The 24,207-nt window shown below is 38.7% G+C and overlaps 1 protein-coding gene across 5 annotated transcripts in view; it reads left to right on the forward strand.

Moving 5' to 3' along the window:
* IL15 (interleukin 15) overlaps nt 1-24,207 on the forward strand; it is a 97,992-nt gene that overhangs the window by 71,730 nt on the left and 2,055 nt on the right. For 3 of the 5 annotated variants that reach the window (XM_061142402.1, XM_061142401.1, XM_061142403.1), the window contains 5 exons: nt 9,541-9,639; nt 10,770-10,867; nt 12,171-12,255; nt 19,379-19,423; nt 21,395-21,532. In XM_061142402.1, the coding sequence (XP_060998385.1) occupies nt 9,628-9,639; nt 10,770-10,867; nt 12,171-12,255; nt 19,379-19,423; nt 21,395-21,532 (378 nt within the window). In that variant the 5' untranslated portion in view covers nt 9,541-9,627. The remainder of the gene's footprint in view (nt 1-9,540; nt 9,640-10,769; nt 10,868-12,170; nt 12,256-19,378; nt 19,424-21,394; nt 21,533-24,207) is intronic. The other 2 variants (XM_061142398.1, XM_061142400.1) reach the window with 1 other exon arrangement.

Here is a 24,207-nt window from a genome sequence, read left to right on the forward strand (position 1 = left end):
TTGAGTTGTCATGGTAACTAAGGTGTCCAAACTTTATAACTACCTTTGTCCGTGGCAATGCGATATTTATTTTAAATGGCTGTGATTTGTTTGGAAGCATTTCAGTATAGTTAAGCAATTTGTCTTAAGTAGTCCAAGAACTTCATGTTGTTTTATTTAAAATATATATGTATATTCTTTTATAGGTCTTATATGAAGTAGCATTTTTTAAATACTAAAAAATCTTACTTAATCGTTTATTTTTGTTGTTTTGATAAACTGTTGTGATTCATCTGCCTTAATAACATTGTGTGGAGTCATGAAAGTTAAATGCCAACTTCAAATCTTGTTTTTATTTTTATTTATTTATTTATTTTAAATGGAGGCTAATTACTTTATAATATTGTGGTGGTTTTTGCCATATATTCACATGAATCAGCGATGGGTGTACATGTATTCCCCATGCTGACCCTCCCTCCCACCTCCCTCCCCATCCCACCCCTCAGGGTCATCCCAGTGCACCAAATCTTGTTTTTAAATGGAGGTAATTTTTAAAAGTCACAGTAGTAACTCTTGATAACATAGTTCACATTGGATTTTTTTAGCCTTAATGCCAAACACAGATTTTGTGTTTTAAGAAGTTTCTTATTTGAAAATTTCATAATATTGGTGTCAGTTGAAAACAGCTTGAAATAAGTTACTGAAAAAATGCCAGTACACTTAATGACAGGACAACTTAAGATGTTAAAGATATCACTTTCTCAACTCTACTGAAATTGGAACCGATTATGAAATCCATGTGTCAGAGGCTGGCCTGTGGGTCAGATCCACAGTCTGTTTTGGTAAGTTGCATTGGATACACCCATTCACTCATGCGTTGTATATGGCTGTTTTCACATGATGTCAGCCTTAGATAGTTTAAACAGAGACTACGAGATTTACAAAGCATGACGTTTGCTCTCTGACCCCTTACGGAGAATGTTTACCGACTCCTGCTTTATGCAATAGTGAAAGTTTTGTTTACAGTCTCCTACCACTGCTTTCACACCGCTATCAAATGACTGACTTTTCTCTGAGTATGCAAGTCCTTGTCAGGGCTCTTTTCTCCACCTAAAGTGTTGTTTCCTTTTGCTCAGATCTAAAATCTATCTGTTCTTCATGATGTGATTCAATGGAAGTGTTTAGTTCCGAAGTCTTGTCCAACTCTTTGCGACCCCATGGACTGTAACCTGCTAGGCTCCTCTGTCCATGGGATTTCCCAGGCAAGAATACTGGAGTGGGTTGCCATTTTCTTCTCCAGGGGATATTCCCCACCCAGGGATCAAACCCACATCTCCTGCTTGGCAAGCAGATTCTTTACCACTGAGCCATCAGGAAAGCCTCATGATTCCATTAACCCTTCCTTTATGAAGCTCCACAATTACAATTTAAAAAAAAAACAATATTACCTAGACACATGTCTCTTATACTCCCTTACATATACTCTAAAATCCCTTGCCTTTCTCTTGGTTGTACTTGCTTGACATATGCAACCGTGACTAAATCCATTTCTCTACCTACTCCAAGCCTAGCTATTCTTTGTATGTAGTAATGTGGCTATAGGAAACACGAGCGTGCTGACTAATCTTACTTTCTGGCCATTCATGACCATGAACTTTCATTAGGCTAGACTCTTGTAAAATACTTAACATCTATTCACTGTCCTCTATACCTTGATAGGTATTTCATGTATTCTCCTATCTTCAACCCATAACACCTCCTTCCCAGGCTGTCTGCTGATGACTTTAGTCCTAGTTAACAGAAAATCGAAGCAATGTCAAGAAATTTCACCACCACATCTACCTGCCTCTCAGCCTGTGCACCTAGGTTTCCTTCTACTCAGGCTTCCTTCCCAAGCTCATATTGAAAAGGTGACCAATTTTGGACCCTTTTGTGTATAAAATACTCTTTTGATGTTCTGAGCACTCAGTTTCAACATGAGGAGGGTGGATTTGCCCTATGACTAACAGGTAATCCTCAGACACCAGTAGGATGATGTCCAAGAATTCAACTCAATTCAGATACTTTTTACCCAAATTAGGGGTCAGATCCCACAGGTTGATGGTTCAGTCTGGCCCCCTCCCAGCCTTCCATCATGTGCTTTCAGTTGCCTATTGAAAGTCTAAGTTGTTATCTATGCTTCTGACCAACTGGCTATAAATCAGGGGTCCCCAACACCCCCAGTTTATTGGTTTTTAATAAATGAATATAACTCAGGAATAGGTAGATGGAAGAGCTGAACAGGACAAGGTGCGAAGCAAGGGCACAGAGCTCCATGGCCTCTCCTGGCTCCTCCACCTGGCCCCCAGACCCGCGCTTTTGGTTTTTTATGTACGTTTCATTACATAGACATGACTGCTTAAATCGCTGATCCTTGGTGTTTGAAGTCAATCTCCAGTTCCTCTCTCCTCTCCTGAGGTGGGGACAGAAATAGGACTGAAAGTTTTAACCCTCTAATCACATAGTTGGTTCTCCCTGCAACCAACCCACATCCTTGGGTGGAGTCCAAAAGTCACTTCATTATCATAATAGAAGATCTCATCACTCTCAAAGATTCCTTATCACCCTCAACACTAGAAATTCCTAGGATTTTAGGAGCTGTGGGCCAGAAATGAGAATGAAGACCAAATACATATTATAAATCACAATATCCCAGATGTCATCCTCACTTGCCTATTCAAGAATATCACTCTGACAGTCGTTCCCCTCTCTTGTGTGTGTGTTAATCGCTCAGTTGTATCCAAGTCTTTGGGATTCCATGTACTGTAGCCCGCCAGGCTCCTCTGTCCATGGAATTCTCTAGGCAAGAATACTGGAGTGGGCAGCCATGGGTACCCACCAGAGGATCTGGGTAGCCTCCAGAGGATCTTCCCGACCCAGGGATTGAACCCGGGTCTCCTGCATTGCAGGCAGGTTCTTTACCATCTGAGCCACCAGGGAAGCCCTATGTAAGAGTGTCCCTCTGACAATTGTTCCCCTCTCTTCCATAGTCAGTTTTTACCTCAGCTTACAAATGTGCTGTTATTTCCCTCACTTTCTACCATCTATTATCACCTTTTGGAGCAGTGTTCTTCAAAACATTGTCTGCACTAGCAGCTTACAGTCCTTTCCCTTTCTCTGCCACCCATGCCCTCCAAGTGCTCTTTGCAGTCTCACCCATGACCCTCATGTTGCTGAGCACTGCTAAGCACTCAGTCTGTGTGTTCCTTGACCTGTCAGCACATCGACATGGTCTTCATTTCCTTTTCCTAAATGTACTTTTCTCACTTGACTTCTAGAACATCACCCTTCTTAAAGTTGCAACCTTGTCCTTCTTACCTGTTTTCTTCTTCCCGTATCATTTAACTACTCTTTAATGAAATATATAATCCATTTACTTATGTATACTATATGTAGTCCATCTTTCTTCCTGAAACCAAGGTGCTTCTATGTTCACTGATTTGCTATGTGAACAGGAATGCCTAGGTCATACCGAAACGTCCAACATGTAGTAAGTACTCAATAAATGCATACTAAATGGATTAAGGACAGCCATATAGTCTTACATTTTTTATATTCCACATAAGCATTCAACCTTGGTCTGCCCTCGGTTTTAGTTTTTTTGAGTGCCTAGCTGAATATGTGTACCAAATAAACCAATACTTATAGCCCTTCTTTTCTTGCAGAGTCTATTTAAGTTTATTTTAAATGTGTGACTAGGCAGGTAAATAATTAAACAGAATCAAGCAAAAGAAAACAGCAGTATGCTAGATTGTTTTTCCTCACTGGAAAAAACTACTCTTGGTATAGAATAGGGGCTTCCCAGGTGGTGCTAGTGGTAGAGAACCACTTGCCAATGCAGGAGACTTAAGAAACATGGGTTCAGTCCCTGGGTTGGGAAGACCCCCTGGCGGGATGGCAACCCACTCTAGTATTCTTGCCTGGAGAATCCCATGGACAGAGGAGGCTGGCAAGCTACAGCCCATGGGGTCACTAAGAGTCGGATACAACTGAAGCAACTTAGCACACAGAATGTTTACAATTGTTTTCACAAGTCACTCCAGAATTAAACCTACTGGGGCCACCCCGTTGTGTGGATTGTCTGCGTTTCGTGATGTCTAACTCTTAGGCAGTGACATCAGATAGTATTGCTGTCATAAGTTCAGGGAGTACCCTGCAGTGAGACCCAGTCACAGGAGTCCAAAAAAAATCAGCTTAAACTCTGATAGCTCTTTGAGAGTAGGGCTTGGATTTAGTCTTTTTTATTCCTGGATCTAGGTACGCAGGTGAATGAAGGACGCGTCAAAGATGCTGATTGTCAGGGCCTTTCATGACCATATGCAAACTGTGTCCCAGGATTAAACACTGCTTCCATAGTTCTCCAAAAATATGACATTATAAGGAAGTGGACAGTTTATTTCATCACTACACTTGTATTCTCAGAAAGTGATTAACCTGGTTTCAGCCACTTGTATCTAATAGGTACTTTGTGGGGGACAAATGAGATGATGTTTGTCAAAGGACTCAAGTTCCGTTTTACGTCAGAACAGTGTGAAACACTGTTTGTTTGTTTGTTTATTGAAGTACAGTTAATTTACAGCATCTTGTTAATTTCTGCTCTACAGCAAAGTGATTCAGTTACACACATACACACGTATGTAAATAAACACATATGTTCTTTTTTATATTCTTTTCCATTATGGTTTACCTGAAGATATTGAATATAGTTCCCTGTGCTATACAGTAGGACCTTGTTGTTTACCCATTCTGTGTATACCATTTTGCATCTATTAATTCCAAATGCCTAGTCTATCCCTCTCCCTCCTCCCTCCCCCTTGGCAACCACAAATGAAAGACCTCTTTGTAAACTATCAGAGAGCAATGGTTTCTTATGATTCACATGGGATGGATCAGCTGCTTTCCATAGTAAGGACCTCCACTTCTCAACCAGAGTTTATTATTTCTTGCATCTCTCTTCTACCTGTGCAACCTGGATTGTGAGGTAGAATTTTGATAGCCACATGTATGACATTTATCCGAAGCAAGTTGCTTAACCTCTCAGAACCTCAATTTCTTCACTGTAAAATAAGAGTAATATCTCTTATATAAAGATATTGCCAGGACTGAATATGATAATCTTTGTGAAATAATTTTGTAGACTTAAAAGCACTTGGTAAACAGTTCCTACTCTAATTAGTATTGCCATCATGAGTGATAATTGTATTAAGTGTTAACACTGAGTCTTACTCAAAGAGAAAGTTACAGAGTATTTTACCTTTTTTGGGTCTTCTTTACACTCCTGGATTACACACACTCATGTTCTTAGCAAAGTTGTTGATCCACATAGTATGGACTGTCGAAACTTCCAAAGCTGTTATGAAAATCTGTCTTTCTGTTAGCCAGAAAACCACGTCAGTTCTTTTGCCAAATTAACAAAGCTGTAAAAATATCCTCAGTTAACACTGGTTTTTATTATCATTATTTGTTAGAAGTCTTTGAGGTCATTTCCTACTTATTCTACCATAATTGGCATGGAGCATTCTGACTAAAGCTGTTAGTTGTCCTTGACTTACACCCTGCAGGTAGACACCCTGCTGGTAGTTGGGCAGGACAGGGAAAGTCTGATTGGTAAGATTTTAACATCCTGCATGTGTGGAGACACTGATGCAAAAGCCCAGGATTGAAATACTCATTGTTACTCAAGCAGCCTCCTGAGGCCTCATTAACAACTGTATCACCCTTTGTACTGCTTGGTCCCAGCTTAGTAAATCCTGCTTCTTGAACAATGTGGAGTGGGGGATCCTACAACTAAAAAGGAAGTAGGGAATTTAAGAGAGTTTGAGTGAAATGGTGAAGATAATTTTAAAGTTTTGCAAATAATTTGGAGCAGTGACATAACACAGGCAAAGAGAATGATTAAGATGAGAGTAACAGACGTTGCTGTAATTAAACTGATTAATGGGTGGTTTAGATTATGTGTAATAGGAAGATTAGACTTAATAATTTGTTGTGAAATAGACGGCATTTTTATTGGAAATACACTTACACTATCTTTTTTAATACTTAAATTCTAATTTTTCTTTTAACTCTTTAAAAGAGTTATACATCATATATTATAAAGTAATCATTTTTACATTTCAAAAACATCTGAAAATAAAATAATTATTTCAGGCTACAAAACTTAATTGCAGTGAATACTTATGTTGAGAGACATGGCAGATTTTGGTTTTTGAAGGGGAAGTCAACAATACATACTATTTTAGATTGATGGCCAAAATAGTTGTTTAAATTTTATATATTTTGGTTTTAATTTTTTTAATAAAGTGGAATTGGATATGGGAATGTGTAATCTTCATATTCTTTGGAACTCTGCATTCAAATGGGAATATCTTTCCTTTTCTCCTTTGCTTTTTGCTTCTCTTCTTTTCACAGCTATTTGTAAGGCCTCCTCAGACAACCATTTTGCCCTTTTGCATTTCTCTTCCATGGGAATGGTCTTGATCCCTGTCTCCTGTACAATGTCATGAACCTCCATCCATAGTTCATCAGGCACTCTGTCTATAAGATCTAGTCCCTTAACTCTATTTCTCACTTCCACTGTATAGTCATAAGGGATTTGATTTAGGTCATACCTGAATGGTCTAGTGGTTTTCCCTACTTTCTTCAATTTAAGTCTGACTTTGGCAATAAGGAGTTCATGATCTGAGTCACAGTCAGCTCCCAGTCTTGATTTTGCTGACTGTATAGAGCTTCTCCATCTTTGACTGCAAAGAATATATTTGCAGTCTGATTTCGGTGTTGACCATCTGGTGATGTCCATGTGTAGAGTCTTCTCTTGTGTTTTGGAAGAGGGTGTTTGCTATGCCCAGTGCATTCTCTTGGCAAAACTCTATTAGCCTTTGCCCTGCTTCATTCTGTACTCCAAGGCCAAATTTGCCTGTTACTCCAGGTGTTTCTTGACTTCCTACTTTTGCATTCAAGTCCCCTATAATGAAAAGGACATCTTTTTTGGGTGTTAGTTCTAAAAGGTCCTGTAGGTCTTCAGGGAACCATTCAACTTCAGCTTCTTCAGCGTTACTGGTTGGGGCATAGGCTTGGATTACAGTGATATTGAATGTTTTGCCTTGGAAACAAACAGAGATCATTCTGTCATTTGAATGCAGAGTTCCAAAGAATAGCAAGGAGAGATAAGAAAGCCCGCCTCAGCGATCAATGCAAAAAAATAGATTAAAACAACAGAATGGGAAAGACTAGAGATCTCAAGAAAATTAGAGATACCAAGGGAACATTTAATGCAAAGATGGGTTTGATAAAGGACAGAAATGGTATGGACCTAACAGAAGCAGAAGATATTAAGAAGAGGTGGCAAGAATACACAGAAGAACTGTACCAAAAAGATCTTCATGACCCAGATAATCACGATGGTGTGATCAATCACCTAGAGCCAGACATCCTGGAATGTGAAGTCAAGTGGGCCTTAGGAAACATCACTACAAACAAAGCTAGTGGAGGTGATGGAATTCCAGTTGAGCTATTTCAAATCCTGAAAGATGATGCTGTGAAAGTGCTGCATCAATATGCCAGCAAATTTGGAAAACTCAGCAGTGGCCACAGGACTGGAAAAGGTCAGTTTTCATTCCAATCCCAAAGGAAGGCAATCCCAAAGAATGCTCAAACTACGGCACAATTGCACTCATCTCACACACTAGTAAAGTAATGCTCAAAATTCTCCAAGCCAGGCTTCAGCAATACGTGAACTGTGAACTTCCAGATGTTCAAGCTGGTTTTAGAAAAGGTAAAGGAACCAGAGATCAAATTGCCAACATCCGCTGGGTCATCGAAAAAGCAAGAGAGTTCCAGAAAAACATCTGTTTCTGCTTTATTGACTATGCCAAAGCCTTTGACAGTGTGGATCACAATAAATTGTGGAAAATTCTGAAAGAGATGGGCGTACCAGACCACCTGACCTGCCTGTTGAGAAACCTGTATGCAGATCAGGAAGCAACAGTTAGAACTGGACATGGAACAACAGACTGGTTCCAAATAGGAAAAGGAGTATGTCAAGGCTGTATATTGTCACCCTGCTTATTTAACTTCTAGCAGAGTACATCATGAGAAATGCTGGGCTGGAAGAAGCACAAGCTGGAATCAAGATTGCCGGGAGAAATATCAATAACCTCAGATATGCAGATGACACCACCCTGATGACAGAAAGTGAAGAGGAACTAAAGAGCCTCTTGATGAAAGTGAAAGAAGAGAGTGAAAAAGTTGGCTTAAAGCTCAACATTCAGAAAACTAAGATCATGGCATCTGGTCCTATCATTTCGTGGGAAATAGATGGGGAAACAGTGGAAACGGTGTCAGACTTTTTTTTTGTGGGCTCCAAAATCACTGCAGATGGTGATTGCAGCCACGAAATTAAAAGACGCTTACTCTTTGGAAGGAAAGTTAGGACCAACCTAGATAGCATATTAAAAAGCAGAGATGTTACTTTGCCAACAAAGGTCTGTCTAGTCAAGGCTATGGTTTTTCCAGTGGTCATGTTTGGATGTGAGTTGGACTGTGAAGAAAGCTGAGCACCGAAGAATTGATGCTTTTGAACTGTGGTGTTGGAGAAGACTCTTGAGAGTCCCTTGGACTGCAAGGAGATCCAACCAGTCCATCCTAAAGGAGATCAGTCCTGGGTGTTCACTGGAAGGACTGATGCTGAAGCTGAAACTCCAGTACTTTGGCCACCTCGTGCGAAGAGTTGACTCATTTGAAAAGACCCTGATGCTGGAGGGATTGGTAGAAGTGAGCAACAGAGGATGAGATGGTTGGATGGCATCACCAACTCAATGGGCATGAGTTTGTGTAAACTCCGGAAGTTGGTGATGGACATGGAGGCCTGGTGTGCTGCGATTCATGGGGTCGCAAAGAGTCAGACATGACTGAACAACTGAACTGAACTGAATCTTTATATACTTCATCATTTTATTTTATTTTAAATTTTTTTTTATTATTATTATTTTTTTTTGGTCATACATTGATATGAATCAGCCATAGATTTACACATAAAACAGGATTTTGTTACTTATGAAATTCTCAAATGATGTTTCAGTTAACAGTGATATAAAGACTGAAGACATCTAGTCAATGTCTATAGAAGTAGCTTCTTCTGTTGTAAATTATATTAATAGTCAGTAGTTTATATGCATTAAGGTATTTGGCTGCTTCAGCTTTTCATTAATATGTCTTTGGAATTCAGTCAATTCAAGAACCTAATACAGTGGAAAGGACTTGGGCTTTGTAATCAGGTAAATCTGGTCTCAAATCATGGCTGTCTTGTACTTCCTGTGGGGCCTGGGCAGCTCACCCAAAAGTTGCCAACCCTCCATCTCAGGATTGTTCTGATGATTAAATAAGATACACATTTCTAAGTGACTAATAGGGTGACTGTGAAAAAGTTGGTGCTCAATAACTGTTAATGCTATTCCCTTTCTTTCCCCCTACTAGTCCACTTGTGTTTTTAATGGATCGTCTTCACTCTGGGTTGTATTGTAGGAAGTATTCTGGATGGATGGCTGCTGGAAACCCATTGCCATAGCCAGCTCTTCTTCAATACTGAACGATTTATTCTGGCATTGAGTAATGAGAATTTTGGTAAGAGAAATTAGATGAAGATAGTATATGGACTTTTCTTAAAAGGTCACTTGTGTCTCAGATACTTCATAATAATTTATATGGCTCTCATCTGAAGATTTTGGAATGTCACAGGTGTCTGTTGACATATGGGTTGCTTTTATTTTTAAAATAAATAAACTAGGTTTTTAAAGTCTGTTAACACCTTGATGTGCTCTTCATGTTGTTTTTCACTTATCTCACTCTATTTTGTTCTTTAAATGTCTAATCAATAAGTTGTGTAGTCTTTGAAAACAAGGTCTAGTTGTTATTCATTCTTTCAGTGTGAATAACATGGAGCACAGATTCTTAGAGGTTAAGTCAACACTCCTCTTTTGGGACCTCCCTGGCAGTTCAGTGGTTAAGACTCTGCCTTCCAATGCAGTGGGGGTGTAGGTTTGATCCCTGGTTGGGGGGCTGAGATCCCACAATGCTGCATGGCCAAAAAATGGAAAAAGCATTGCTCTCTGAAACTATAAAGACTTTGACCACATGAAAGAGGCAGGCAGAAATATAAAAACTCCAGGAAGTTCTGAGATAAGTAATCTTCCTAAATCACCCAGAAAATTTATTATATATCAGCTCTTAAGATAGCATAGGGTATCTTTGGTTGGTTCCATTTCCATTCAGTTTGTCTCCAAATTATATTAATATGTAATTAATTTTCATATTGTTATGTGAAATTAGTATATAACTAGCATATCTATATTAGTAATTCCTATAACTAACATAAACTATGTTGGACAATTGAAAAGTAAGTAAGAAAAAAAAGAAGAAAAAAGGAAATAAGGATGAGAAGGAAGTTAAGGATAATAGAAACAAATTATATTACCATATAGGTAAATTAGTAAATATACATATTTTTTATACATTCTTATAATTGAAATGCAATTGGGGAAATATGTATTAAAGAACTTTGCATGTAGGAGACAGAGTTGATGGTAGGGGAGAAAGCAAAAAAGATAACATTCTAATTTCATTCATTCCAATAAGGAATTCTGAAACTTTGATATGTTTACATTTTGGAACCTAAAAATATGATAAGGTATCATTTTGAATCTCATTGTTTCACTGAGAAGTTTAACCACTTTCTCCATGATTTTATTTTTCAGAAACCATATTTGAGAAGCACTTCCATCCAATGCTACTTGTGTTTACTTCTCAACAGTCATTTTTTAACAGAGGCTGGCATTCATGTCTTCATTTGGGGGTAATTTTATCTTTCAGCATAGAATCATCATGTTAATAACCAGGATCATTGTTCTTCAATATCTTCGCTATTAAATTGGTTCATGTTCAGTTTGCTTAAATCTTTAGGTTCTCAGTATGTGGGGTATGGTAACAGATTATGGAGATTCAGAGGAGGTTTGGTAAACATCCTACAGAGAATTTTTATATTCTTATAAAATTCCAAATGAGTATTACATCCTGCAAATAAATTGGACTTCTTGATATCTGACTAAACTTGGAAGGAAACTCTTTATTAACATCCTGTGTGATTTTCACACCAGTAAGAAAATAGATATTGAGGGCTTACCCATGTTGCTTTTTTGTTTTTATCTACCCCTGGCATTGACTCTTCTTATCCTTTGAGCCCTATTTTAGTTCAGTTTGAAACATTTATTTCTTCATTTAGGCCTTTTGATTTTCCTCCTAATAAACATTCATATTTTCCCATGCCTGTTAACTTTTTCCTTCTCTGTTAGATGCAACTAATACACTGCACTCACCCAACTTGTAGTTTTGCGATCTGACTTGCAGTTCAGTTTTATTCTGCTAATGCCTTCATGTTATGGGGAACCACAGATTTGTGCAGGTAACTCCTCCTCTCAAAAAAAGAATAGTTTTGACTTGCATGCTTCTGTCCTGGATCCATCAGGGGGCAACTATTTTCCCTGAAGTTCCAAGAATTATTCTGCAGTTACTTGGTCAGTGTATGTATCTTTTGTCCTGATATTAAATTTCCATTTTACAAAAATACATAAGTTGCATGATCTAGTTTTGTGACCAGGCCCAAGTCCATAATGTTTATGGAGAAAGCTGCTATAAGGTGCATGTAAGGGGCATATATTTACTGTCAAAATCCTTACATCAAAAAGATGAGTGCTTATTTAATAATTTTACCCATTTATTAGACTTAAAAGTCTGATCGGACCTCTACTTAAAGGAAAGTAATAATTCATTCAAAAACATATTCTGGACACTGCCACACATCAAGCAATGTTTTTATTTTGATGTGATAAATTGCACCAACTTATCTATAAGTTATCCCTCCAAATTAGATTTTTCTGTAATCCAGGTTGGTCATTAAGCTAGGGTAAAGCACCAAAATTGTACTATATGTTCAGTGTTTCTATTCATCTACAAGGCTGTGGAATGCCCAAAGGCAAAGATAGCACTCATTTTTTCACTTGTTGGAATAAAAAAGGCCTTGATTGCTCTTTTGCCTGTACTATTCAGCAAGACAGTATTATGTTGATTCAAAATGCTTTGCTCTTTGGTTTTGCTTTCAGCTGTATCAGTGCAGGTCTTCCCAAAACAGAAGCAAACTGGCAGTATGTAATAAATGATTTGAAAACAGTTGAACATCTTCTTCAAGTAAGTACTCATTTTTCCATAAAATCTTTCATATAATTGCTATGGAGTCTGTTACTCCCTGTGTTTTCCTGTCAGTCTTAATGAAATCTCACTTGAAACAATAATGTTTCTGTAGAATTGGTATGCCTCGTAGAACCTCCAATGAAATCTTTTATTTAGAATTTTCAGATAGCAATTACCTTTAAACCTCAATTTATGAGTGGCCTAGCATGAAGAACTCTCTGTGACCACAGGCCAGAGAGACTCCCTTTTCCTGTCAGATACATAACAGATATATCCTCCAGATATCAAACAGACCGGAGAGCTCGTTAGCAGAAAAACCAGGTGACTTGGTGACCCTTGTAGGGGAAATAGGCTGACCCAGGGAAGGACTCTGTGTTCCATGGACTAGAAAACCCCCTCTGGACACACCGGTTGTTTTGGCAGAACCTGTAGAGGAAAGAAATATGGGCTGTATTATTGTGTGGGCAACACAAGAGGGACCAGTGAGCATCTCAGGGGCAGCAGGTGTACCAAACCTTCCAAATTTGCACCAGAAAGATTCTGAAAACTAAACCATCATTGGAATCACAGCATACAGACATAGGTCAGCATGTCTGTGCTAAGCCTATACAGAGTGGCTGCACGCTAAGCTACAAGACTTTAAGTAGGACCAGGATCTCCTTACATAATATCCTAAATACCAGAATATATTGAAAAATCAGTTTTCAAACCAAAAAGCAGGAAAATCACAACTTGAATGAGAAGAGAGTCTGAAACAGGCTCTGAAACTGAGATGGATTAGATGTTGGAATTATTTGACAAGAATTTCAAAGCAGCCATTGCGAAGATGTGCCAGCAAGCAACTGTGGATATCCTTCAAACAACTGAAAATAAAACAAAAAACAACCCAGAAAGTCTTAGCGAAGAAATACAATATGTAAAAACACACCAAATGGAAATTACAGAACTAAAAAATACAATAGCTGAGATATAAAACAGACTGAAGAGGCTCATTAGCAGAATGAATATGACAGAGGAAAGACAGTCAACTCCAGGGTAGAATAGAGAGGAAACAGATTGAAAAAAAGTAAATAAAGCCTCAGGGATTTTGGGGACAATAAAAGATCCAGCCTTCCTTTCATTATCCTCCTATAAGGAGAGGAGAAAAAGAATACTAACAAAAAGACATAGATCAGCCAAATTGATGACAAAATACAAACTGACTTTGTGCTGTCTACAATGAATTCACTTCAAATGGGTAGATTGAAATTAAGAAAGAGAAAAGAATATGTTATAGTAGATTGAATAGTGTCCACCCCTAAATTCGCATTCACCTAGGCCTCAGAAGTCTTTGCAAATATACTCAGTTAAGATGAGATTACAGTGAGGTAAGGTGGGCCCTAAATCCTTGATAATTGTCCTTATAAGAAAACAGGATACATAGACACAGGGAAGAAGGCCCTGTGAGAACAGACAGCCACGAGCCAAAGAAGACTGGAATGACTGGCATGATGCAGCAAGGGTTTGCGAGCCATAGGGAGTGACAGTTCTCTAGTACCTTCAGAGGGAGCAGGCTCAGTTGAATCCTTGGCTTTGAACTGTAAGAGTATGAATTGTTACTTGAAGGCCCTCACTTTGGGGTACCATGCTACAGAAGCTCTAGGAAACGGAGGCACACGCACACAGTCATTCACACAATAATTTTTAAAACTAGAAATGGCTATATTCATATCAGATAATGCAAACTTAATAGCAGATAAAATTACTAGAGTCAGGAGAGACATTACATCTTGGTAAAAGAGATTAATCACCAGGAAAATATAATGATCTTAAATGTGTACCCACCAAACAGCAGAGCCTCAAAATTTAAGAAGCAAAAACAAATAATAGAACCCAGAGGAGAAGCAGATGAATCCACAAATATAGTTGATTTTAGCACTTTCTCAGTGACAAATAGAACTACTGGACAGAAAATCAGAAAGGATATAGAAGAACTGGATGGCACAGTCTACCAACAATATCTAATGTCATGGATAGAACACTTCACACAACAACAGCTAATAAACATTCTTCTCAGGCACCACTCACCAAGACTGGACGTATCCTGAGCCATAAAATAAACTTGAACACATTTATCAGAACTGAAATCATGCAGTACATGTTGTCCAACCACAGTGAACTCAAGTAGAAGTCAATTACATAAATATAACAGAAGATCTCTAAACACTTCGAAATTAAATTATACGCTTAGAAACATTCCATGGGTCAAAGAGCAAGTCTCAAAGGATACTAAAATATAGAACTGAATGAAGGCAAACATGCACCATAGGAAGATCTGTGGGATGTAGCTATAGCATTACTGAGTGGAAAACTGATATATGTTAGAAAACAGGAAAGATCTCAGATCACCAACCTAAATTAGTGCCTCAAGAAACTGGGGAAGGAAGAGCAAAATAAATCTAACCCATGCAGAAGGAAGGAAGTAATAAAGACAAAAACAAAAAGTAATGAAATTCAAGTTAGGAAAGCAATAGAGAGAAATCAACTAAATATAAAGCTCATTACTTGTGGAAAAAATAAATAAAATTGATAAACCTTTAGAAATCCTGACAAAGATAAGGGATGATAGATACCATTAATATCAGGACTGAAATTGGGGTCTTATTACAGAACCTACAAACATTAAAAGGATACTAAAGAAAAACCATGGACAACTTGATTCTCATAAATTTGATAATTTAGAGGAAATGGACGATTTTCTCACAAACCACAACCTATCGAAATGTAGCCGAGATCAAATAGATAATGTGAACTCTCCTATAACTACTAGATACTTTGAATTCACCATATACAAGCTCCCCAAAGAGAATCTCCAGATCAGCTGGTTTCAGTGGCAATCCACACACAGCTGTGTAAAAAAAAAGTCAATGGGGTAACAAACTGTAGTTCATCCATACAATGGAACGTTACTCAGTGGATAAAAAGAAATGAGCTACTTAGCCATGAAAAGGTAGAGGATCCTTAAAACCCATTTGCTAAGTGAAAGAAGCCAATCAAAATAGGCTACATACTGTATATGATTGCAACTATATGACATTCTGGAAAATGTTGGATACAATAAAGTCATCAGTGATTACCAGTGGTTAGGAAAAAGGGACAGATGAAAGACTGGAGAACAGGTAATTTTTAGGGGCAGTGGAAGTATTTTGTATGCAACTATAATGATCAATGCATATCATTACACATTTTCAATAACTATAGGTATACAATACCAACAGTGAACCCTAATGTAATCTATGGACTTTAGTTGAAAATATATCAGTATTGACTCAGCAGGTGTAATAGATGTACCATCCTAATATAAGATATTGATAATAGAGGGAACTTGGGAAGGGGCTGGGAGCCATATGGGAACTTTTCTGGTCATGTCCTGCAAACCTACAACCGCTTAAAAAATAAAGTCTATTAACTTTTTTAATGAGTCAGTTTCAAAAGGTTACCTACTGTATGATTCCATTTATATAATATTCTTGAAATGATATCATAGGAATGAAGAGCAGAGAAGTGGTTGACAGGATATAGAAGGATGATGAGGCGACTATGAATGTTTCGGGAGGAAGGTGATTTTAGCTATAAAAGAGTAACAGAGGCTTTCTTATGGTAATAGATTGTTCTGTATCTTAAATATGGTAGTGGTTACATGAATGTACACATCTGATAAAATTGTAAAGAACTATACACATACACACAAAAACTGGTGAAATCTGAACAAAGTGGGTGGACTGTATCCATGTCAATCTCCTCACTATGATATTGTACCATGTTATGCAGGGCAAAATGTGGTTTACTGGATAAGGAAATGACAAACCACTATTCTTGCTTTGAGAACCCCATGAATGGTATGAAAAGGCAAAAAGATAGGACACTGAAAGATGAACTCCCCAGGTCAGTAGGTGCCCAATATGCTACTGGAGATCAGTGGAGAAATAACTCAAGAAAGAATGAAGAGATGGAACCAAAGCAAAAATAGCACCCAGTTGTAAATGTGACTGGTGATGGAAGTAAAGTCCGATGCTGTAAAGAACAGTATTGCAAAAAAAAAAAAAAAAAAGACCAGTATTGCTTAGGAACCTGGAATGTTAGGTCCATGAATCAAGGCAAATTCGAAGTGATCAACCAGGAGATGGCAAGAGTGAACATCAACATTTTAGGAAGCAATGGACTAAAATAGACTGGAATGGGTGAATTTAACTCAGATGACCATTATATCTACTATTGTGGGCAAGAATCCCTTAGAAGAAACGGAGTAGCCATCGTAGTCAACAAAAGAGTCTGAAATGCAGTACTTGGATGCAATCTCAAAAATGACAGAATGATCGCTATTCGTTTCCAAGGCAAACCATTCAATATCACAGTAATCCAAGTCTATGCCCCGACCAGTAATGCTGAAGAAGCTGAAGTTGAATGGTTCTATGAAGACCTACAAGACCTTTTGGAACTAACACCCAAAAAAGATGTCCTTTTATTTATAGGGGACTGGAATGCAAAAGTAGGAAGTCAAGAGATACCTGGGATAACAGGCAAACCTGGCCTTGGAGTACAAAACGAAGCAGGTCAAGGCTAATAGAGTTTTGCCAACAGAATGCACTGATCATAGCAAAAACTCTCTTCCAAGAACACAAAAGAAGACTACACATGGATATCTACATATAGTCAATATCAAAATCAGACTGATTATATTCTTTACAGCCAAAGATGGAGAAGCTCTATATAGTCAGCAAAAACAAGACCGGGAGCTGACTGTGGCTCAGATCATGAACTCCTTATTGCCAAATTCAGACTTAAATTGAAGAAAGTAGGGAAAACCACTGGACCATTCATGTATGACCTAAACCAAATCCCTTACATTTTACAGTGGAAGTGACAAATAGATTCAAGGAGTTAGATCTGATAGACAGAGTGCCTGAAGAACTATGGATCAAGGTTTGTGACCTTGTACAGGAGACAGGGATAAAGACCATCCCCAAGAAAAAGAAATGCAAAAAGGCAAAATGGTTGACTGAGGAGGCCTTACAAATAGCTGAGAAAAGAAGAGAAGGTAAAAGCAAAGGAGAAAAGAAAAGATATATCCATTTGAATGCAGAGTTCCAAAGAATAGCAAGGAGAGATAAGAAAGCCTTCCTCAGTGATCAGTGCAAAGAAATAGGGGAAAACAACAGAATGGGAAAGACTAGAGTTCTCTTCAAGATAATTAGAGATAACAAGGGAACATTTCATGTAAAGATGAGCACAATAAAGGACAGAAATTACCTGGACCTAACAGAAGCAGAAGATATTAAGAAGAGGTGGCAAGAATCACACAGAAGAACTATAGAAAAAAGATCTTCACAACCCAGATAACTACGATGGTGTGATCACTCATCTAGAGCCAGACATCCTGGAATGTGAAGTCAAGTGGGCTTTAGGAAGCATCACTACAAACAAAGCTAGTAGAGGTGATGGAATTCCAGTTGAGCTATTTCAAATCCTTTAAGATGATGCTATGAAAGTACTGCACTCAATAAGCCAACCAATTTGGAATACTCGACAGTGGTCACAGGCCAAAGGTCAGTTTTCATTACAATTCCAAAGAAAGGCAATCCCAAAGAATGCTCAAACTACTGCACAATTGCACTCATCTCACATGCTAGCAAAGTAATGCTCAAAATTCTCCAAGCCAGGCTTCAGCAATACGTGAACTGTGAACTTCCAGATGTTCAACCTGGTTTTAGAAAAGGCAGAGGAACCAGAGATCAAATTGCCAACATCCACCGGATCATTGAAGAAGCACTAGAGTTCCAGAAAAGCATCTACTTCTGCTTTATTGACTACTCCAAAGCCTTTGACTGTGTGGATCATAACAAACTGTGGGAAATTCTTCAAGAGATGGGAATACCAGACCACCTGACCTGCCTCCTGAGAAATCTGTATGCAGGCTTAAAGCACCATTTAGAACTGGACATGAAACAACAGACTGGTTCCATATCAGGAAAGGAGTATGCCAAGGCTGTATATTGTCACCCTTCTTATTTAATTTATATCCTGGGTACATCATGCGAAATACAGACTGGATGAAGCACAAGCTGGAATCAAGATTTCTGGGAGAAATATCAATAACCTCAAATATGTGTATGACACCACCCTTATGGCAGAAAGCGAAGAACTAAAGAGCCTCTTGATGAAAGTAAAAGAGGAGCGTTAAAAAGTTGGCTTAAAAACTGATGTTCAGAAAACTAAGATCATGGCATCTGTTCCCATCACTTCATGGCAAATAGGTGGGGAAATAAATGAAACAATGATAGACTTTATTTTTGGGAGCTCCAAAATCACTGCAGATGGTGACTGCAGCCTTAAAATCAAAAGACGGTTGCTCCTTGGAAGAAAAACTATGACCAACCTAGACAGCATATTAAATAGCAGAGACATTACTTTGCCAACAAAAGTCCGTCTAGTCAAAGCTATGGTTTTTCCAAGTAGTTATGTATGGATATGAGAGTTGGACTGTAAAGAAAACTGAGTGCTAAAGAATTGATGCTTTTGAACTGTGGTATTGGAGAAGACTCTTGAGAGTCCCTTGGACTGCAAGGAGATCCAACCAGTCCATCCTAAAGGAGATCAGTTCTGGGTGTTCATTGGAAGGACTGATGCTGAAGCTGAAACTCTGATACTGTGGCCACCTGGTGTGAAGAACTGATTCATTTGAAAAGACCTGATGCTGGGAAAGATTGAAGGCGGGAGACAGGGATGACAGAGGATGAAATGGTTAGATGGCATCACTGACTTGATGGACATGAATCTGAGCAAGCTCCAGGAGTTGATGATGGACAGGGAAGCCTGGCATGCTGCAGTCCATGGGGTCGCAAATAGTCGGCCGTGACTGAGTGACTGAACTGAACTGATGATGCAACATCATCACTGGGGGAATTGGTGAAGGGGCACACAGGATCTTGCTGTATTTTTCTTATAACTTCACATGAATAAAATTATCTTAAAATAAAGACTTTAATTTAGAAAGTTTAATTTAATGTTTTCAGTAGGTTGTTCCCATTATATCTAAAGCAGGGAGTAGTTTCTCATATTGCTTCATTTTGTTTCTTTTCAGTCTTCACATATAGATGCCACTTTATATACTGAAAGTGATGCTCATGTGAGTATATTTTGTTTTCAACATTGCTGTCTTTTTCAATGTTCAAAGGCTTGGAGATATATTTTTATAAATTTACTGAAACATGTATAGTTTTAAAATCTAATGTTTGGCGTGTTCATATGATCAATGAATTTTACATGCAATTGTTGAGATTATAGCACTTTAGGGAGAAAGAGCTACATAGATAATATTTACATTGTAGCATCTTTGTCAAATCGAGACATAAAAAAAGTCTTTTCTATCAATGTCAAACAAAAAAAGGTACATATTTCTGTGATGCAAGTAAAACATAATGCAATTGATGCAAGAATCAAATTAGTCAATTAAAAAATATCCTACATATCAATTTTATCCAGTGCTATCACTTTTAATCACATTTTATACAAATTGTTTAAATATATTCCTGTTCTACATTTTGCCTGAGTCTTGACAGTTGTCAGCAAAGGATTCTGACTGGTTATTCTTTATGTGAGAAAAGAAACAAACACAACCCATAAAATCTATCAGAATTCAAAAATGACCTTAAATCGCTTCATTAATATACTGACATTGCTTAAGGCATATAGAATTTCTGTTGAGTTGCTGGTCCATTCTGTCTGAATTGGTTACTAAAACCAAGACACAAGTCCCTGACATCTTCTCTTCTTGGAAAATAAACTCTGTGTTGTGTGTATTCACAACAGTGAGTCTTCTATTATTCCTTAATTAGAACTTCTCTTAAATAGAAGGTTTACCCTACCAAGACTTTTTAAGCGCTGCAAAGAAGCCACAGCCAGAAACGGGGAGGTAGGGAGGGTGGGGGGGTGGAGAGCAGGTATCTGTCAATCACTTGGAGATGGTGCTGCTGCACTAGAAATAGTCTTCTCTTTTGGCTTCAACAGGTTTTCCATTTTTCTTTGCATTTTCTTCAAAGTAGAAAGCCGTCAATTAACCGCCAACACTCAGAATCCTGAGATTGCTGTTCTTGTAAGAAGATAACCTTGCCGCTCCTGCGGTTGTAGCTAGCAAGAAGCTGAGACTGAAATTTAGATTTAAACCCTGACTCAGCCACTTCCTAGCTTTGTTGCCTTGGAAGACGCTAAATACTTCTGAACCTCAGTTTTACTATTTGTATTTTAGTGGTTGTTTATTTTATTGACATGGTGACAGTATTCACCCTTTCAATCCAGGGCAGCTGCTGGGAGAGGATAAGGAGTATTTCCAGCGCCAGACAGGTGGCCGTGGCTGTTCCTTCTTCCCTTCCTTCCCTCCTTCATTCATTCAGTAAGCCCTTGCCAAGTGCCTGCGGGGTTCCAGGCCCTGTGCATGGCATCGAGAACAAGAAGTCAGACAGTCTCTCTCAGATCCCCACAAGCTCATTAAATGCTTTGGTTTGAAGTTTAGGTTTTGTTAAAGTAATCATCTTGGGAAATGTATTTTTATGGGACCTGAAAAGTATCTTTCTGATTTGGCCCCCCTGTGCACAGGCCATAGTCCTGCTTTGATTTTTCTAAGAAGTTTCTTGGAATTATGTGTGCCACTGGAACTTGCAGGAAGAGTATGATTAGCAGCTACCAGTATTTAAAAGGTTAACAATACAGTCTTATTCTAAAAAATTCTTCCATATGCACCATCTTTATTCATGTTTTGAGAGTTCCAGGTCAATATTATCACCCCTTTATACAGAGGAAATGTGCTTGGTGGGAAAAAGTGGTGTATTATTTCTACGTTTTCTAGTTTTATGTTCTTTCTTCTGCACAGTATCCCCATCTTTCCTGACTGTTTTGTTCTCAGTTTGTTTTGGTTTTGATTTCAAAGCCAAAAGAGAAAAATAAGTCAAGCTGCTTCCTATGTAAAGTGTCTTAGGATTGTTGTGTTTCTTTATAAAATAGTTGGATTGACTTTTTACAAAATCAGAATTGCATCTGTGTGAAACTGAAATAATGGGAAAATAATTGTTTTCAAAAATGATTCTTTGTAATTCTGTTTTAGCCCAATTGCAAAGTAACAGCGATGCGGTGCTTTCTCCTGGAGTTACGTGTTATTTTGCACGAGTCCAAAAATGCTGCCATTTATGAAATAATAGAAAATCTTACCATGCTAGCAAACAGCAGTTTATCTTCTATGGAGGTGAGTTATCCAGTAGTTGTCCAGAGTTACATCGGATGCTCTTGGGTTGACTGGAGGAAATCATTAGCTGGATGGGAATGGACAAGGAGACCCTTGGAGGGAGCACTTGGGAAAAGGAGTTAATTGCAGCAGAATGGCTGCCAGAAGCTGCACCATCACGCATGTGCACACAATCCTAAACTTTTTATTGATTTATTCATTCAACAAACATTTACTACATATTCCACAGCGTGTGCTTCATTGCACACAGGGGTGTGCTGAAATGTGTTGAAATGACAAAGGTGAACTAGACAAACAGGTCACTGACCTCAAGGTGTTGATCACCAGGTATAGTTACATAATTGTTGAGCATGTGTGTATGTGTCCGTGTGTGTTAGTCACTCCATCCTGTCCAACTCTTTGCGACCCTGTGGACTCCTCTGTCTATGGAATTCTCCAGGCAAGAATACTGCAGTGGGTAGCCATTCCCTTCTCCAGGGGATCTTCCCAACCCAGGGATCGGACCTGGATCTCCTGCATTGCAGGAAGATTCTTTATGTCTGAGCCAGCAGGGACACCCAAATGTTGAGCATCCATAGAGTAATACTTGGGTTATTACTCTGTGCCAGCTACTGTTCTTCCAGGGTCACATGGTAGCTCATTGAATTCTCACAGTCAATCTGTGAGATATGGTTATCACTGTTTCTGTTTTGAGGCTCTCATGCAGTTAGTAAAATGAGGAGCCAGGAATCCCCAAGCAGTTTCTCTCCAGAGTCTGCCTTCTTATCTACCCAAAGGATTAATGTTGCAAAAAGATAATAATAAAAATCTGAATACTTGAAGTAAAAGGTATACTCCTAGGTAGCAAGAGCAGTATAGGGCCCCTGGAGAGCAAATGCCAGGGACCGGTATGCTAGGCTGGAGCATCAGTTGTGCAAGGCCCTGAAGTACAGAAGATTATGGGTAGCATGGCAAAACACTAGTGGCCAAAGGAAAGTGGACAGAAAAAGTTTCATAAACAAACAAAGCCATCATCATAATTTGTTCATTTAATTAAATACTCTTTGGGGCCCATTGTAGGCCCTCAGGATATCAGAAGTTAAAACACACGTAAAGTTCCTGCTCTTACGGAAGGAGGAAGCACATAGTAATCACTAAGCAAATAAATAGTAGGTCAGGTGTTTACTAATAACTGTAGTGGCCACAAAAGAGGCAGGTAAGGGGACTGAGACTCTAGAGAAGGTTTGCTTACAAAGCTGACAATTGGCAAAAACATGAGAGAGAATGAGCTTCAGGGATGCCATGGGGAAGTATGTTCAGTCAGAGGCAACTGAAAGAGCAGAGACCCTGAGCTAGTGTGGCTGGACACCGTTGATTTTCCCTAAAGTACCAAGCTGCTTTTGGTCTTCATTCCAATGTCACCTTCCCACAGCAACGTCACTTCTTCACAACTGCGATCCCCCCCCCCCCCACCTCAGCATGCCTCACCCCCTTCTCTATATGTCCCACCATCTTAAATACTATATATTTTACTTGCTGGATATTGTCTAATTTTTCCTACTAGAATTTCAGCTTCAGAGGGGCAGGTTTTTTGTTTCTGTTTTTTTGTTTGTTTGTAGTGCTGAGTCCCAGCTCCTAGAACAATGCTTGACATGTACTAGAATTCTGATCTGTTTCTGAAATGAATATATTAATGTTTAAAATACTCTTGTGATATGTTCTCTCTCTGTTATTGGTGGAAAGGCTGAGCCATGCAACAGATAATTCATAGCAATGTCAATGGGGAACTCTTTAATGTGCATTTTTATAGTCACCCTCAGCATGGCATAGTGTGGCCCGAATGCACAGTCAGAAGACCTGGACATGGAGAATTTCACTGATTATGTCAACTAAATGAGTCATTTAATATCTCTGCCTTCCTATCTGACGTGATTATTTTCAGAATCAAATAGGACAGCATTATATGGAATATGACAGCACCTGGCAGAGGGTGTGTGCTTGATAAATGCTGGTGAATTTGAATTTTAAATGCTTAATGGATGGAAAAATCTCATTTTTATTTTTTCTGAAACAGCTTTCACAGTGCAGATGATCCCTGGAAAGTTTGTTTTGTGGATTGCCACACTTGTAGAAACTGTGTTTAAAGTACAATAATTTATGGTATTCATCAAAATAGTTCAAATTAACCAGTAATAATTGGGTGAATATTGTGTGTCAGGCCCTATGCGAAGCAACAATACATAGCCTTGACTTCCTGGAAGAGCCTAGAGCAAACAGTGGTCTGAGAAGCATGAAGCTCCTTAACATCAGCCTAACACATGACGTGATGTGAGAGAGAGCCTAAATACGGAGTTCTGAGAACGCAGAGATGGGACATTTAGTCTAGCCTCGGAAGCTACCAGGTTCAGAAAAGCCTTCCCAGTGGAGACAGCACCTGAGTGATCTTAAGTGTGAGTGGTTGTAGCTAAAATAGAAGTTTGGAAGGAAGAGAGAAAAGCAAAGACAGCAGAACACCTAATAGGTTGATGTACGTATGGGACCAAAAGGCATGAGCCCAGTGTTCCTAGAGCTGAATCTTTGAGCTGTAGAAAAAGTGAAAGAAATAGGTAAGGAATAGCTCAAGGAGAGCCAGCATGCCATGCAGGCACCAAGGACGTCATGGTAGGGTAGATGACCTGAAACTACTGAAGGCCTCT

Source organism: Dama dama, chromosome 5, assembly GCF_033118175.1.
Source record: "Dama dama isolate Ldn47 chromosome 5, ASM3311817v1, whole genome shotgun sequence".
Lineage (NCBI taxonomy): Eukaryota > Metazoa > Chordata > Mammalia > Artiodactyla > Cervidae > Dama > Dama dama.